We start from the raw sequence: 17,340 nt of genomic DNA on the forward strand, positions 1-17,340 counted from the left end.
AAATGTAAAAAACACGTTTTTCTTCTTTTTTTAATGGTGACAAATAAGTTTCCCCTTTCATGCAATTGAAAGGTGAAGAGGAGAGTAAAAAAGTGCCGAAAACGTGTCGTGTTTGTAGTTTTCATAGATAACTTCCCTGTTAAAGACATCTGATACTCATAGATTCTAATCGCCTAATCCATAAACGGCGAGTTTTGATCCCGTAGCTGATATATCTTGTCGCCAATGTGTTGTATCCTTGTTGCTTTCAATTTTCCCACCATCGAAATGAAAAGGCGGAGATTTGAAATATTTTTCTATAAATATTAAAAATTAAATAATTTAAAGTCTTATGTTATACCAATTATTAGGCCTCAAAAAAATATTTATATGAATTTTATACACATAGCAATGTGCAGCGCTCCAAAAAAATAGAATTACATTGAATAAGTTTTGATCTAATAATCGGATCTTCGCGTTCTAGGACTCAAACTTAATGATTCGAGGTATTCTCCTTAAATATGCTAATTAATTAGCGCAGATGATATTTTAAGCTACAAAATCAGACCCAAAAACGTACTTTCTCTGAATAAACATACCTCTTTTTCGACTGTTTTAGATTTCTGACCCCCAAAATGTAAGGGGCAGAACAAGCTGGGAAATATGGCTCTATTAGTTTCGTCAGAAGAGTGAGCCAAATTTCAGACCCCATAATGTTAATTTTACATTTTGAGTATTTCATCATGTCTCGAGAAGTTTTTAAGCGAGTTGAGAAAATTTTGCACACAGTTCTGAAGTTCGTTTATTCAAAGATAATTCCATGCAAAAAATAAATTTTAGTAAGCATTTATTATTATTTTTTATTATTTTATTTAATAATAGTCGAAAAAATTTAAATTGTAATATATTGTATTGTTAGATAAAGTATTTAAAATTCGATTTCTCAGGAACTATTAGACCGATTTCGCTCGAATTTGTATTTTGCCATGTAAAATTACATTCTTTAAAATGATGTAAAAAAATTTTACTTTACAATCCAAAATTTTTTCGACCATCAATAAATAAAATAATAAATATTTACTAAAATTTATTTTTTGCACGGAATCAACTTTGGATAAATGAATTTTATAATTGTGCGCAAAAGTTTTTCAATTCGCTTAAGAAGTTCTCGAGATTAGGCGAAGTATGTAAAAAATAAATTTTACATTAAGGGATACAAACGTTGGATCGTTCTCCTGACCGAACTATGGGGTCCAGATTTCCCAGATTGCAGCTACCCCTATAGTTTGAGGATTAGAAATTCAAATCCGTCGAAAAAAAGGTTTGTTTATTCAAAAAAAGTACATTTCTGTGTCTGATTTTGTAACTTAAAATATCGTCTACACTAATTAGTTTGCATATTTTAGGTCACCCCTTTAAACCATAAAACTTTGAAACTTTTATTTCTCTCTCTCTCTTTTTTTTTTTTTTTTTTTGGCGTATTGTACATTCAACTTAAAAAGCGAAGGTATGGAACTTTAAACATTTTTCTTTCAATATTGATGATTAAAAGTCTTGTGTTGAAGCAATTAAAAGCCACTAAAAAAACAAAGAAAATTTTTTTTCTAAGAATTTTTAGCATAAAACTCAAAATTTTAGTGGTTGAATCGGAATATCTCCTATTTTATAAATATTTTTGAAATTCCCTAAAATTCAGAAAGTTTTTGAAAAAATTCCTATAAAGTTAAATTCTTTATTCGTTTTATTACTTGTTTGAGTGTTTAAATAAATATTATTGCAAGATAATATAGTGAATAATCAGCTTATAGATTTTCCCCCCCATGTCTTAAAGAGTTATAAGTTTTTTCCAGATTTCTCGAATAATTATAGAATATGCTTTTTCGATCTGAAATTAATTGAATTCTTTAACGATTCAAAATTGATAATTCTGAATTGAACTTTGATTGAAGATTTATTAATTTTCAATTTAAGTGTTAAAAAGGCAAGCGAAATATTGTAGTAAATTTAAATTTAAAGTTATTAGTGGTATTATGCATTTTATTGGTCCGTGATATTTCCAAATATTTCTTGTATTTTAAAGTCAATATATTTGCATTACACAATAATTTATTTCGTAAAATTAACTAGATTATTTCTTTTTTATATCACCAGGTATAACTTTTATTCATAAAAGCAATCCAGACGGTTTTCTTTTCTCCCCCCCCCCTTTTTTTTTGTTTACTTCTCATTCAGAACGCTATTTTTTGAATTCAGGAAACTAGCTTAAATATTAACTGACATTCTGAGGAAGAAAAAAAAAAGAACTATCTATGAATGATGGGTTTCAAATTTTACCAATGAAATGTATCCTATAGGTAGGGGGACCAAAAAAAGTTTGATTTTTATCGTTGCATGGAACAAACGGATTAGAGAGATTTCATCCAAAAGAAGGTTCACTAATCCGCCAAAATGTAGGATATGCTGGGGTCGCTTTTTTAGCAAACATCCTACACAAGTCTCATCTTTTTTCTGTATTTTTGTTCCCCTATCTTTCGTCACGGTAACTTTGTGTAAAATCTAGTATTTTTCAATAGAAAGATCCACGCAGATGTCAATGATGATACCAAACTTGCTCAAAATTAGCTGCTGCTGTTGTATAAGCAAGTAAAAAAATATTATTTGAGTTATAATCTTTGAGTTCAAAATTTAATTCATGGTTTTCGGAAAGACAATCAAGTTGTTTTTTTTTATTATTGAACTATTTTTTTTAAAATTAAACTATTACGGACTGCTGTTACGAAAAAGCAACATTAAGTAGTGATAGAATTTATGAAAAAAGCGGAGAGCATTTCATCTGAGACAGATTTTATGTTGATTACCATGTGAGTTTTAAAGTAAAACATTTTATTGATGTGGATTAAACAATTAAAATTTATTCTTTAGACTGTTTATAGTAAACACAGAGGCATTTTTTTACCACGATAAATCTTAAAAATGAAATATCTATCTTACCTGTCTTTATTTTTTAAAAAAATTATTATTATACCGTCAGTTTTAATTCGATCAGAAGAAACACCTGTCCACATTTCTTTATATTCTTTGCTAAAGGACTTTCACAATTGAAGTGACTGTTCTGAACAGAAATAAAGCAGCACATAATATTTTAAAATAATTTCGATCTGATCTCTTACGTATTTAAAGTGATTTATATATATGCAGTGGTCATTAAATTCAACAAAAATTCACATGGTAAAGCCTGGTTAATAAAGATAAAGATCGGATTTTCTTTAGAGATGCAGTTCTTGCTTTATCCACAGGAATGCCAACTGCTCCGCTTTGAGCAAAAGTTTTAATTTGTAGAAGAAGGATAATTATGTCTATTCTTTAAAACTGTCACCTCGAATGTCACTCTTTGAATCTGCGATAAACTTGCATTTCTTATGATTCTTTGAATTCTTGATATATTGTGGCGGAAAAACTACTTTAAATCTAAAATATAACTTAATTGTGTCACGACCAGAAAAAGTACCATTTTACTAAGCGGTGCAAGCATAACTGCCAATTACTATACTTTTTGCAAAATATTTTATAGAGTGGTAGATATTTAAAAACTGAAACTTTAAGAATTTTTGGTAACTTTGCCAACATTAAAAGCCTTACCGTGAAAGAGCTTGAACAAAGTGGCTTTCTATATGAACGTTTAAATTATTTATATGTTGTGGAAAATAAGTTTATATGAATAAAAAAATAATAAGTTTAAAGCTAAACTTAGCTACCACTAGAATAAATTTTTACAAAAGTTTCAGAAAAATGGCATCTCTGATTAAATTTACACTTAAGCATCCAATTTAAATAAATATAATTTATTAAAATAGTAAGTACATACTATATAGTGAGTAATATAGTAAGAAATAGTAAGTAACAGTAAATATATAAAAATTATGAAAAATTAATAAAAAAGTGGTATTTTAATCTTCTTTTTTTTTTAAATGTCTAAGCAAAGATACAAAATATTTAAACAGGAAAATCTAGATTTAATGTTATTTTGCAAAAATTTGAACCTTTTTCACTCCACTGACATCTATACGGTAACATCAGAAGTCACCATTTTGAAATCTAAAATTTTTGCTTCTTAATATTTCGGTACCGTATTATTTTATGATTATTAGTTATTATACTGTAATATTGCATCATAAGTGAGTTTTTACACTAAGTTCCCTTGTTTTCTGGGTTGGGTTGAAAGTTACAAGGCTTACGCTATTGAACATTGGAGCGTCTGTTCAACGACGGATATAAAATAAATTTAGTCAATCCTGAAAATTGCATAAAAAAATCAATGCGAAGAATAGACACAGCACAGTACTGTGAAAATTAAAATCATCTGTGATCAAGTTTTATTTTTTAATATGTAAAAAGATACCACAACGCTGTATTTGGGCTCATAGATATTTTCAAAAATTTATAAATGTTCAGTGGTTTTTATAATTTTTACCAAGGTGGAAAAATCTCTTCAAATTAGTAAATTTTAAAAAGTTTGATAACTTCTAAAATAGATAAGTTATTTGTTCATTCTAAAGCCCAAATAATTCTTTATAGTAAAACGGTTTATATAGTTAAAAATTATAGTTTTGCCTCAAGTGTAAGGATCTTAAACTGCAGTAATTTTCATTTCCCATGGCGAATGAGCTCTTAAAAACACTGTTAACCATTTGACGCAGAATTATATTTTTCTTACTTTTTAATTATATTGTATTATTAGGTGTAAATAAGTGAAAACTGTTGTATTAATCATTTTGATTATTTATGAAATACTACATGAAACACCGGTGCTATTTTCTGCTTTAATTGTAAAATGTTCCAGACGCGGCTCACTTACAAAACATCATTTTTTTTTTTTTTCTAGTTTGCAGTTATTTAGATCTAAGTAAAACAGTTGACCATCACTGAAATTTCGTAAATTTAAGAAATCAATTATTTCTAAATTTTTGTTTAAGAAATAAAATAAAAATTTCAAACAACTTTTTTTTAGATTTTAGTACAAACGTAATTCGAAAATCTAACAATTTTTTTCAGTAATTATTAGACTGTTTTTTATAATTAAAAAATACCTAAATATATTTCTGTTTGCAAATAGAGCGCCTGAAAATTACGAGAGAAAATTGTCAGAACGTTGATTTGGAAAAGCAGTCACTTTTGCATGAATTTATTCTTTTTATTCCATGTAAACTCAATCGAAAATTCTTTTGTGTAGAAGTAGTAATGTAATAAAAACACGATTAATTCATACGAACAATCGAAATGGGTGCGAAAAATCGACTAGTCCAGTCCATCCTGTTTAGCATACACTTCCCTCTGAAAATCTTTTGCATATGGATTTATGCTGACTAACATTCCCATTTTTCCCCCGGAAATTAAAGAGGGGTTGATTCAGGAGAGACCTCATTATGAAAGGGAGAAACAAATACTGAATATAAGAAATTTTTTAAGGGGAGGGGGTAGGCAGACGATATGAGCAGACTCAGGGTGGGCAGGGGTTCAGGGGCCACCTAATCTCTTTATTGACAAAGTTAATTCCTGCCCTCTGAGTTGAATGAGGGGTTTATTTTTTGGAGTGCAAGCAGGGTGACAAAAGGGCAGGGGAGGTCAACCCCCGATAGGGTGGGAAGGGAGACAGCATTAATGTTCGTCTTATTTCTCCAGTTACTGTTTTACACATGACGCAACAGGGTGCTGGGGCGCATAATTACACGCTTGTACACAAAAATGATACAACAATTTCTGATTGACAGGTCACGTGTAAATTTGTGCAAGCGTAGGTGTGATTTTGAGATAAGGACTGCGACAGGTTTGCTCAAATTTGTTTCACTTATCGTATCACGAAGTATTTAAAATAGAGTTTTTTTGTGAGATTTGATTTTGTTAAATATTTCTCAAAAAATAGTTTCCCCACTCTTATCATAATTTTGTATTGATTTAGGTCAAAATAAATGAAAAATATTACATATAGCATTCTAATAATTTATGGTTATTAAAAATACAGCAAAAATTTAAACAGCTTTTTTTTAAAAAAAAAAATTATATTTAAACACAAATACAATTCTGATAATCTAACAATTTGTTTAGTAACTATTAGACAGTTTTTTTTCTTCTTTTTTTGTGATTAGAGAGTTAGAAAAAATATAAAATGGTCACTGGTGTCCCAACCGCGTTAAAGGGATAAGTATTACGTAAGTACGCTATTAATACTGAGTATTAATAAGTACCAATATTAATAAGTACGATATTAATATTAATAAGCTATAAATGCTGAGAATATTACCATATTTTACTTCCACGTTTGCTGTATTACGAACTAGATCAAAAACACGGGGATCATAATTTGAAAACAATCCATTAATATAATAAAAAATGGTGGCTAGATTATAATTAAGGGTTTAATTTTTTTCCTATTAGGTACTGATTGATATTTAAATAATTATAATGCTTACTGCATTTCCTCAAACATACCTGTGAGGGTCATGGTGGCTCAGAGGATACAGCTTGCCTCCCAATGAAGTTATCCGGGTACGAATTGCATGATGACTGCTCGATACGAATTCGGCACCCGTCACGCACCGACCGCAGTACTAACGTAAATAATCCTCTTGCAGTCGGATCATGGGTTTGATTCCCCTTGCCGGCAAGCTAACCGTTGGAGGTTTTCACGGTTTTACTCTCTATGTAACGCAAATGGAGGTTAGTTCTATCAAAAGTCTTCCACGAAGGCAAATTTCTTCCAATACTCGATTCAGGATTTCCCAAGTCTTCTGAATTGGGTTCAAAATTACAAGCTACGGAGTTAAACAATGGTAATCGTACACTCAAAATTAGATTGGTTTAATAGTATTAAAGATTGTTGCGAATGCGTAGCTACCCGTAAGATTTTATTCCGTAAGATTTTATTTTTAAAATGTTAGCAAGGTTTTTGTTCTCCAGTTTTAATTCTTGAATTTATAAATTCAATTTTAAATTATTTTGATCACCATAAATAAATTAATCACATGTATAAATGCGTGATAAACACGTCGACGTAGTTTAGTTCTCGCAAAAATGACTAAATATCAATAAAAATATGCTTGAATCTACAATTGTATCTAATTTTAAATCATTTTAATCACCTTAAAAAAATTAACATGTGTATAAATATATAATACAAAGACAACGTCGATGTGTTTTAGATCTGGCAAAAATAAATAAATAAGAATAAAATAACCGTTTATTCTACAATGGTATTTCAATTGTCGCTTGGAAAATTTGTCATCAGAAAACATTAAGACTTCTCTCACAGAGATATTTTTCTTAAATAGTTGAAGTAGTAGTGTATTTTATACTTTATCATTTTAATTCTGATTTAATAAATTTGAATTACGATGATTTTGACTAACGCTTATAAACAATTTATGCAAATATATAAGATCTTGCAATGAGGTTTTTAATTGTTGGCAAAATTAAACAGATTAAGACTGTTGGTTGAAAGGAGTTGGCATCTTTGCAACTGTAAAACTTTTACCGGAAATCTTAAGAATAACATTAATTTATCTTTGTTTTTTAATTTTTAAAATAGAGATTCTAATTTCATCAGTTATCAGCCAGACTTATTTTTCCGAATATTTTAATTGATGACAAAGTTTATGTTATCAAATTTGGTTTTTAGTTTATGAATTTAATATGAAATAATTTTAATCCCCACAACTTTTAAACAAAAATTGAAAACACCTGATTATTTTATTAAATTTTTAAGTATTGTAAAAAATTGTAATTCTTATTACTTTACGAATTAACTTTAATAATCGTGTTAAAAAAAAAAAAAAAAAGCAGCTCTGTAAAAAATATACGCTATTACTTGATAAAGGATTTTAAGGAAAGCTTCCTGTTTGATGTGTATATTCAGTTTATATTTACGAACCTTAATTGATTGTGTTCTTAATTAATGCGTAGTTTTTTCAAAAAAGAATTTTTTTTTTATCAAGATATCTTACTTTTATTACTCTTGCATTTATCGAAAATAGTGCAACCACTTCAACAAAGTTGATCAAACGGAAACAGCCCGAAATTTGAAACTTTTTACTCAACAAAGACACCCTCCTTTGATGAGGAGGGGACTAAAATTACTCTTGACAGGAGGCACGTGCTGATATACACTAGAAATTGAATGTCGCTAAAATAGTGACAACTCCTAGCAACTGTTTTCCCACACAGAATGTCAGGAACATTATGTTTTAATTCAGGTTCTCTGTTTGATTTTATCATAGATGGGATTTTACATCTTGAATGATCAGTATTTTAATCAATAAAATTGTAAGAAAAATTTTAATGTTAATATTACATTTTATATTAAAAATTTTAACATTATTTAGTATTGTAATTTTATATTAAATAATATTATATATTATTAATATAAAATTACAATAATATTATTATTAATATAATAATATTAATATAATTTTTGTGTTATTTATTTTAAGGTTATTTCTCCTTTATGTAAAATTTCAACATGGTAAAAAATAACTTTGAAGTATATAAAAATACTGATTTAAGAAAAAATTAATAATTCCATGAACATTAAATCACTTGTTCTACGATGAAATAAGCACTTTTTATGTATTTCAATTATGTTTTTTTTTCTCTTTTTTTTCGAATTTACGTTTAAAAATTGACCCAAGACGACGTTAAGTTGAAAAATAGCTTTGAAAATGACTGAATTTGAAACCAAATTTAATATAACAATGATTAATAAGCAAGGAAATTACCATTTCACTTAGCTGAAATTGAGATTTTTTTTTGTAATAAGTAATTGCAAATTTTCTTTAAGCACAGTTCTCTAAGTAAACGATGTTAAAAAATGAAAGTACAAGAACACATATTTAAAAGTAATTAACAGAGATAATAATTAATATTAATTTAACAATTTTACCGGGATACGTGCGCTTTCAGATTTTTAAAACCTTCCATGCAAGCGTTGCGTTAGCACAACATTTTTCAGTGATGTAAAAAATAACTTTTGAAAAATATGTGGCTGGGAATTAGCGCCTTTGCTAAGTTAATGAAGTTCATTTCTTTACTTTAGTTTTTAAAAAAAGATACTTATAATAGCAAATGCATTATTTCCAATCAAAATGCAACTATTTTTTATTTATGTATTTTCGTATGCTATGACTTTGCTTTAACCCTTTGTACCCCGAGTACTTTAAAATGCTGTTACATAATACAGTATTTTTATGTAATTTTTAAAATTCTTAAAAGAAGGAAAGGCACTTTTAGATTAGAAGGAATTTAATTTTAAACTGTTTTGGAACTACCACTGAGAAATATCTTTAGCAAAAATCGTATTAGTTGGAAGCTATTCTTCATACCTGCGTTAAATTCATTGCCATTTATATGATATAGTTTTCGATATAATCATCTTTCTAAAATAGACTCATGGCAAAAGATTTTCAACAGGAATTGATTACTTATTCGAAATAAAGGCACGACGAAGATTGTTTTCCGAATAATTCGTCGTTGTACGAAATGATGCTTACTTACGAATAATAAACTATTTTCATAATAACTGCTTTGAGTTTGCAACAGTTACTCATGATTGTTAGGACAAGTTTAGCTTATCTAAAGCGAGCGCTATCTGTGGTTTTTTATGAAAATGGCGTAAAACGTCAATATTCAGAAAAGCCACAGTTTCGTTTAAATGAAGAGCATTTCTGGTCTAGTTTTTTAATATTTAAAAACATACCTTAATGCTGCATTATCTGGGCTCATAAGAATTTCCAAAAACTGAGAATAGAAGCAGTGACTTTGATATTTTTTTTCTTGGTAGAAAAGTGTCGCCAAATTGGCGATTTTTAATAACTTACAAAATATTTAAGTCACTCGTTCGTTCTAAAGCCTAGGTAATTTTTCACAGTAAGATGATATACATATAATTGTTTTGCTTCAAAGTGTAAGGCACTTAAATAGTAGTTCTTTATTTTCCCCATGGCGACAAAGCTTCGAAAACCCATGTTAAAGGACGCCATCCGGTTAAAATTTGTTGTTGACGATTGCAACGATTTAAAAATCATAACCTTTCTCGTGTTTGGAAATCGTTGAATGAAATATTTTAAAAGAGGATTTAGTGGAATAAAAGCCACCCTAAATATTGTCTATGTAGATGGTGCGAAGAGACAAAAGTTTGCGACCCCTGCATTCGACGTTTAATCTTTTGATGGGATTAAATTCGTTGCGCTGATCGGGATTTTTGAAGTAGACCGTTTTAATGGCATCCCCATAGCAACCATCCTACTCTTTTCCTTTTTTCAACTTTTTTTTTTAAAGACTAAATTCAGTGCATGGGAACCGGTGATAAACCCTGATTTTTAAGAATGGGATGCTGAGGATTATAGGTAGTTTAGAACTTGGAATTAACAATTAGCGACGGAGATTAAATGCATTTAAAAATAAAATAAAAAATAAAAAAGATTATTCGTGATATTATCCGTTACTGCAATGCTAATGTACTGTGATTTGTGTGGGAAAAGTTGGTCGTTTTCAATCAATTTTATTTAACGTATAATGAAATCATTTGAGAAATACTATACATTAACTAGTATATTAAACTAGCTAAAAATAATTGTTGTAGAAAAAACAAAAAAAAAATTGTTTAAAAAAAATCGCTGTCTTTTTGTTTGGACACATTTATTGAATTAAATTTTGAGGAAATGATTAAATGAAGCGAGTAAGTTACATTTACAGGGATAAGTGACATTTATTAATCAGGGAATAAAAATATGTCGTGCTCGAATCAATATAGGTATGTTTAATATAACAGAAAACTGGCTTTTTGCTTCTAGTTTAATTCTAACATAACTAATAAACATTAGCTTTGAGTATGATTACATAATTTTTGTTATAAATTAGGACGTGGCAATTAAAATAAAGCAAGGAATTATTAACCCACTTTCTAATAAATTTATATTAACAAAATAGTTTGGATGCAGCATTTTTTTCTTTTCTTATCCTGATTGTAGTAATTCATATAATGTTTGGATCAGCTATCTTAAATATCCTATTTTTTGAGGCAGTTAATTAAAGTGCCAAGACTGCGAAAGCTATGATCTCGGGATAGACTTACGTACTTTATTCAGGGGTTTCTGTACTGGTTGTCATAAATGAAACTATTTCGCACATCTTGGCGACTAACTTTGCGATTATCCAAGTGTTTTTTGAAATATAGTGGAAAAACAAATATTTTTAGTTTACAACTTTTTAAAATTTTACTATTACTATTTTTCTCTCTTTAATTTTGATTATTTTGTAGCCTTATATATATGTTTCTTTTCTTCCAGGCTCGGAAAAAACAGAGTGAGTTAAGTCCTGACAGAGCTGGTTCAGCAAGCAACTAGGATTCATCGGAGATTCTCTTTTAAATTTACATCAAAATGTACCGGTGTTTCACTTATTTTGTTGCCATTCCTTCATTTCAAAAGAAAGAAAGATCTAAAAACTGCTCACAAAATTATTTGGCTCGCCTTATATTAACCCAGAATGTTTTAGAGAACTCTTGATTTGAGTTGATGTTTTAGGAACAAAAGCTTACCCTTACATGACTATAGAAGCTTAATTTAACCTAAAAATGTAAAGAAATTATTTGTTTCTAATGGTTTAATTTGTATCAGTTCATTGCAAAAGTTCGTGCTTGATTTGAAGCCAAATGCAATATCCAAAACATCGAACTTATATTTTACCGAATCATAATTTATTTATTATTTGCTTAGCATGAAATCATTTTTTTAAAAAATGTTTAGTTCTTTGTCACTCATAATTGAATGAATAACAATTTTTACTATTTCAAATTTTTTAAAATATGTTCGCGTTTGACATTAATAATTAGATTTTTCCAAATGACAGCTTATTAGCTAAATGAAACAGCTGTAATTTACTGAGGTTTTTCTAAATTATTTTATCAAAAATAGAATATTAGAAAATGGGAATTTAAAAGTTTAAATAAATAGAGATTTTCATTTGTTAGTGTTGTATGGTATAAATAATTTAGCAATACTTTATTCATATGAAATAAAACAAGGTTTCTTTTCAATTCATTTTTTTAAATGTAAGTCAGATGCTCACATTACTTCTACAATTATTTGTTTGTTCTTATTTCTCTACAGTCAACAGGCAAGCTTTACAATAATTTTTTACACAGTTTAATCAGGCATCAACTTTTGCAATTATGAGACCTTATTCTCCCCACGAGCGAAAGTTTAAAGAATGAAAAGTACTAGGAATGACGTCATTTTCGAGAACAAGCTAAAAGTCTTCTTATATGACGTCATAAATACGTAATTTACAAATGCTGGAACTTATCACCTTGTATAAAAATTGGACCGTCAGCCTTTCTAATTCGGAAAGCACTCTTAGTGTACTGCATACTTTTTTTTTTTGCAAAATATGTTCTGTTTGGTATTGTTTTGCATTGAACAATTAATTTATTTTGACTTTTATGATTTCTAAATTTCCATTTGAGCTTTTACCTTTTGTGTTTTCGAACTCTTGATGTAAATATTGTGTTTGTCGGAAAATGAACTATTGCTAATTTTAACTCAATTTATGTCTTTCAGATCTTTCTGTTTTGTAAATAGTCAGCCAAATATCTTGTTATTGAAGATTCCTACTGAATATTTATAATTTTCTGTTAGTTTTCTTTTCTTTTAATGTCTTCAAGTATTAAATTTTTTCATAAAGAAAAGCAATGAATTTAATTTTTTTTATTAAAGCAATAGAAAAGCAATTAGAAAAGCAATTTTTTTTATTTCTTAAAGCAATAGTACTTTTAATTTTCATATAACAAGATTAAGGGCTTTGCAAACTGAAATTATTTATGAAATATGTTAAGATATTTGTTGTTTTTTGAATTTCGTGTATATTACTAGAATCATCCACTTTGTTGCTCAGCACAAAAACCTTACATCACTTCTGTTTTCTTATTCGGAAGTGAATCAGCTTTGTGTAATATTATAAATATGGGTTGTAAATATTTATACTGCAATATTTGTTCATGTATCTGTGTTATAATGTGTCCCGGATATGTTGTTTTTAAACTGTGTGTAGCTAAACACCAAATGAAATGAAAATATCGTCGGGCACGATATGTTTTAATGATATATTTCCTAGTCTAGATATTGTATTTTTGTCTTTGTTTGTTCTGAATAAAAATAATTCATTGGATTTTTTTGCAATGGTTTTATTTAATTATTTTCGTTAACATGGCTTTTCGAAACTCTTCTACTAAGGAAAATAGAATAGTTTCAGTTTAAGTACACTTGAGGCAAAGCTATAATTTCAAACTATATCTATGCCATTTAGCCGTAAAAAAGCATCTGGGCTTTAGAAAAGACAAATAATTAAAATATTTTAAAAGTTTTTAAAATAGCAGATTTATCATCATTTTCCATTTATATGAAATTTATCAAAATCAATGCCTTATTCTCATTTTTTTTGTAAATTTTTATGAACCCAGATAATGCAGCATTCGTGTAAGTTTTTAATTGTTAAAAAATTATGCCACTATTACACTATTTCCAGAAAACTGCGGTTTTCCTTATTGACGTTAATTTGACCTATTAGTCATGTTGAGTAACTGCCATAGGTGATTGTGCTCCAGAAAAAAAAAATCCGGATTTCCAGATTTTTCAAAAACCGTGATCCGGATGTTCCTGGAAATCCAAGGTCCAGAAGTTTCAAGAAATGATCGATCTCATTTATGCATACAAATTCTTGAATATTTAATTTAAAAACATTAGAACTAGAATTTATACTTGGCATCTCTTTCATTTGTAAATATTTTTTCTGGTAGAATAATAAATGTGATTATAGATAAAAGTAAACATATACATGATTATTCATTCAAATTATGCAACATATAATTTATTTAGAATTTTCATGTTTTGAAAATATCAATGATTTAAATTTATAAAGACATATAAATTTTTTGAATTAATCATTAATGATTTTACTCAGGGAATTTTCAGGATTTTTAAGTTGGCCCCTGAACTGTTGTGAACTCACAGCAGTTATAAAACAAGTTCGGAAATTTCACTCCATAGCAGCAAATTAAAGAGCTCAAAATAAATAAAATAAAAATAAACGGACCGCCCTCAATAACTTTTGATTTAATGTTCTGATCTTCACGTTCTAGGACTCAATCTTAATAGTTCTAGAGGGTGCTCTTAATTTATGCTAATTAATTACTTCAGATGATTTATTAAGTTACGAAATTGGACGCAAAAATCTTTTAATAAACATAACTTTTTTTATGCGGATTGGGATTTCTTACTCTCAAAATATAGGAGCAAAATATAGAGGCAGTCGCGATCTTGGAAACATGGTCTCAATAGTTTGGTCAATCACCATTTCACCATATATTGAGAACTTTTTAAGCAAATTGAAAAGATTCTGCATGAAATTTTAAAATTTTTTATCCGAAGATAATTGACTGCAAAATATATTTTTTAGTAAATATTTATTATTTTTTAATATTTTATTTAATAATAGTCCAAAAAATACAGAAATTGCAGAGGAATTTAAAAAATGAAATTTTAAATGGAAAAATGCAGAAGAACGAAATGGTCAAATAGTTCTAAATAAATTGAATTTTAAAAACACGACTTTGATATTTCCGTCAAGAAAAGGTATGTTTATTTAGAGAAAATATGTTATTGGGTTTGATTTCATAACTTAAAAAAATCGTCGGCGCTAATTAATTAGCATATTTGAGAACACCCCCTCTTACTATTAAGTCCCAAAATACGAATCTGTGATCATTAGGTCAAAAGTTATTCCAGTTAGCCCGTTCTTTATTTTGCGCATTGTACGTAGAAACATCATACTGCTTTACCGTAATTACACGGTATTTTCCACCAAACGCACTGTCCAGAAGAATTTTAAAATGTGGCTTATCATTCCACGCCCCAACCCATTAAAAAGGGGATATTATATTGAAATAGGAGAACTTAGGAAAATGAAGTGACAAGTCTCAATTATCCGAAGGTGGACAATTTTAAATTAAACTATTTTTAGTGCATACTGCTTTTTAGTTTCCTAAAATTTTACTCCATAAAAGCATTGTGCGGCCTACTTGGTAATAATAATATTTTCCATCAAAAAGACTATCTTTAATGATAGGAAAATGTGGCTCAGGTTCGAATCTCAGCGGTGACTAGTTGAAACGAATTATGCTCCCGACTCTCACCGACCACAATGCTGACATAAAATATCCTCAGTGGTAGGCATATCGTAAGGTTGGGATCCCCTTGCCATTGGGAAAATAGGGGGAAGTTTTCGTGGTTTCCCCTCCATGTAACTCAAATGCGGGATAGTTTCATCAAAAAGTTCTCCACGAAGGGTAGTTTGCCCCGATCCAGGAATTCCCTTGTCTTCCGGATTGGATTCAAAATCACAAAGCTAATAAATATTTATATTTTTAAAAAGTCCTGTAAGGAACAGACAATAAGTATAATGGTGATACTCTACATTTTTTCATTGGTTAAAAATTATTTAAGTTTAAAATTCTCATGACAGAAGTTTTCAAAATTTAAGTGAGAGTTAAAGCGATGCCACCCCATTTTTTTTTTCCATATCTTTAACTTTAATGTTTTGTGATTTAGATTTAAAAATTAAAGACTTCATTTATACCATTTCGAATATAAACTAGTATTTGTTCTTTGAATATTTTGCTCCCTGTAGTTCAGAACAATTGATGTTTTTTTTAAACAGCAAACAGATGCCATGAAATTCCATCCGTATATTTTGAACAGCAACCCTTTGAATCCCATACCACGTGTGTCCATGCCTGGCATATCAAATGATGCCAGTTGTATAGCTTTCATACGGAAGAAATAGACTTCGATAGCCATCAATCTTATACAGAAAAACTCCCTTTTTGGTTATTTTTCTCCGATTGCAGAAAAATACAACATAAAAACTTGAATGATACGGTGCATTCAGGGTGACTGACTTTTGACCTTTTATTTGGTCAGTACACTTACCCGCGTTCTTTTATGATTTGAGTAGTTGGAGAGAAAAGCTAGAAGCATAGAATAGGGGTTAAATGGTTACTTTTTTTCACTTTTACTCGATAAATGGCAGTTGAAATAAACGTTATACTCTGCTGTGAGAAATATTGAAAATGAGTGGTCAATTTCTACATTTTAATTTTGGAAGAAAAAACAGCATTAATGACGCACTGCTAACGCTGTGTGCTGCTTGAATTGTAATATCACAGAGATGCCAACTGCTCAGGACACGCCAAAATAATTAAAAAAACGGTAAATAACTACGAAGTAAATTTTGCAAACATTTCATTATTTTCACTTGCTTTTTAAAAGGTATAGCATGACATAAGTACTATAAAGTGGCGAATAATATAGGCCTACGAAATATTTTTAAATAGCGGTGGATAAAAATCTATTAAAATGAATTTATTAAAACAAGAATCACAATTGATAAACTACCACTTTAAAAAATATATTTGCTGTCCGGAGCAAGTTGGCATCTCTGATATCATGCTAGAAAACATCGATAGCGCAATAGCTTTCGAACTATTGGTCAGATTTAGATGTATAATACAGTTACAAAAACGTATTTTTTCTGAATAAGCATGCCATTTTTTTCGCGGGCTTCCAAACATAAAAATAATTTCTCTAAATGAATTTAAAACTAAATACTATAACTCTATTAAACATATTTTTACCATATTAAGAAGTTTTCTCAGAATTTTTCGCAAAAAAGTAGCACCGCCCAACGTGGGGCTCGAACCCACGACCCCGAGATTAAGAGTCTCGTGCTCTACCGACTGAGCTAGCCAGGCGTGGCAGCGTTGACGAATGCAATAAATATAAACAAGGCTTGCGAAGTGATAATGTGTTCATGAACAGCTGGTAAATTTCCCATGAAAAATAAAGCTGTTCTGAAAATAAAAATTCATTTTTCAGGCTTTACCACGCCCGGCTAGCTCAGTCGGTAGAGCACGAGACTCTTAATCTCGGGGTCGTGGGTTCGAGCCCCACGTTGGGCGACGATTTTTATTTTTGGGAGACGTTATATTTATTTATTTTAATTTTATTATTATATTTTTGTGACGCTCGGGGTAAGAAATTCTGAAGTTTTTTTTACATAAATTTCTAACACATAAACGCAGTTTTTAAACAAGTTTTTATTTATTATCAAAACTGTAATTAGCCTTGCTATTAACATCCTTTTGCTATTCAGTGTGCAAATGTTTCAATACCAGGTCTTCAAAACTAATTAGTTTTTGATAATAATAATATGGTTTAAAATTTTTTGCCACTTACAAAATGTTGTAAACACAGATCC

At 29.2% G+C, this 17,340-nt stretch overlaps 1 protein-coding gene and 1 non-coding gene across 4 annotated transcripts in view; both read left to right on the forward strand.

The window, feature by feature from the left end:
• The window catches only part of LOC107447242 (protein big brother), a 46,869-nt gene extending 33,675 nt beyond the window's left edge, over nt 1-13,194 (forward strand). For all 3 annotated transcript variants that reach the window (XM_043051510.3, XM_043051508.2, XM_043051509.3), the window contains exon 6: nt 11,316-13,194. In XM_043051510.3, coding sequence (XP_042907444.1) covers nt 11,316-11,340 — 25 coding nt within the window. In that variant the 3' untranslated portion in view covers nt 11,341-13,194. The remainder of the gene's footprint in view (nt 1-11,315) is intronic.
• A 3,774-nt stretch (nt 13,195-16,968) lies between these two features.
• On the forward strand, nt 16,969-17,041 carry TRNAK-CUU (transfer RNA lysine (anticodon CUU)). Its single transcript has one exon. It is a non-coding gene; the product is annotated as a tRNA-Lys (tRNA).
• Nucleotides 17,042-17,340: the final 299 nt, after the last annotated feature.

The sequence above is a fragment of the Parasteatoda tepidariorum genome, chromosome 5 (assembly GCF_982258835.1).
Source record: "Parasteatoda tepidariorum strain Cologne lab strain chromosome 5, Ptep-v5.0, whole genome shotgun sequence".
NCBI lineage: Eukaryota > Metazoa > Arthropoda > Arachnida > Araneae > Theridiidae > Parasteatoda > Parasteatoda tepidariorum.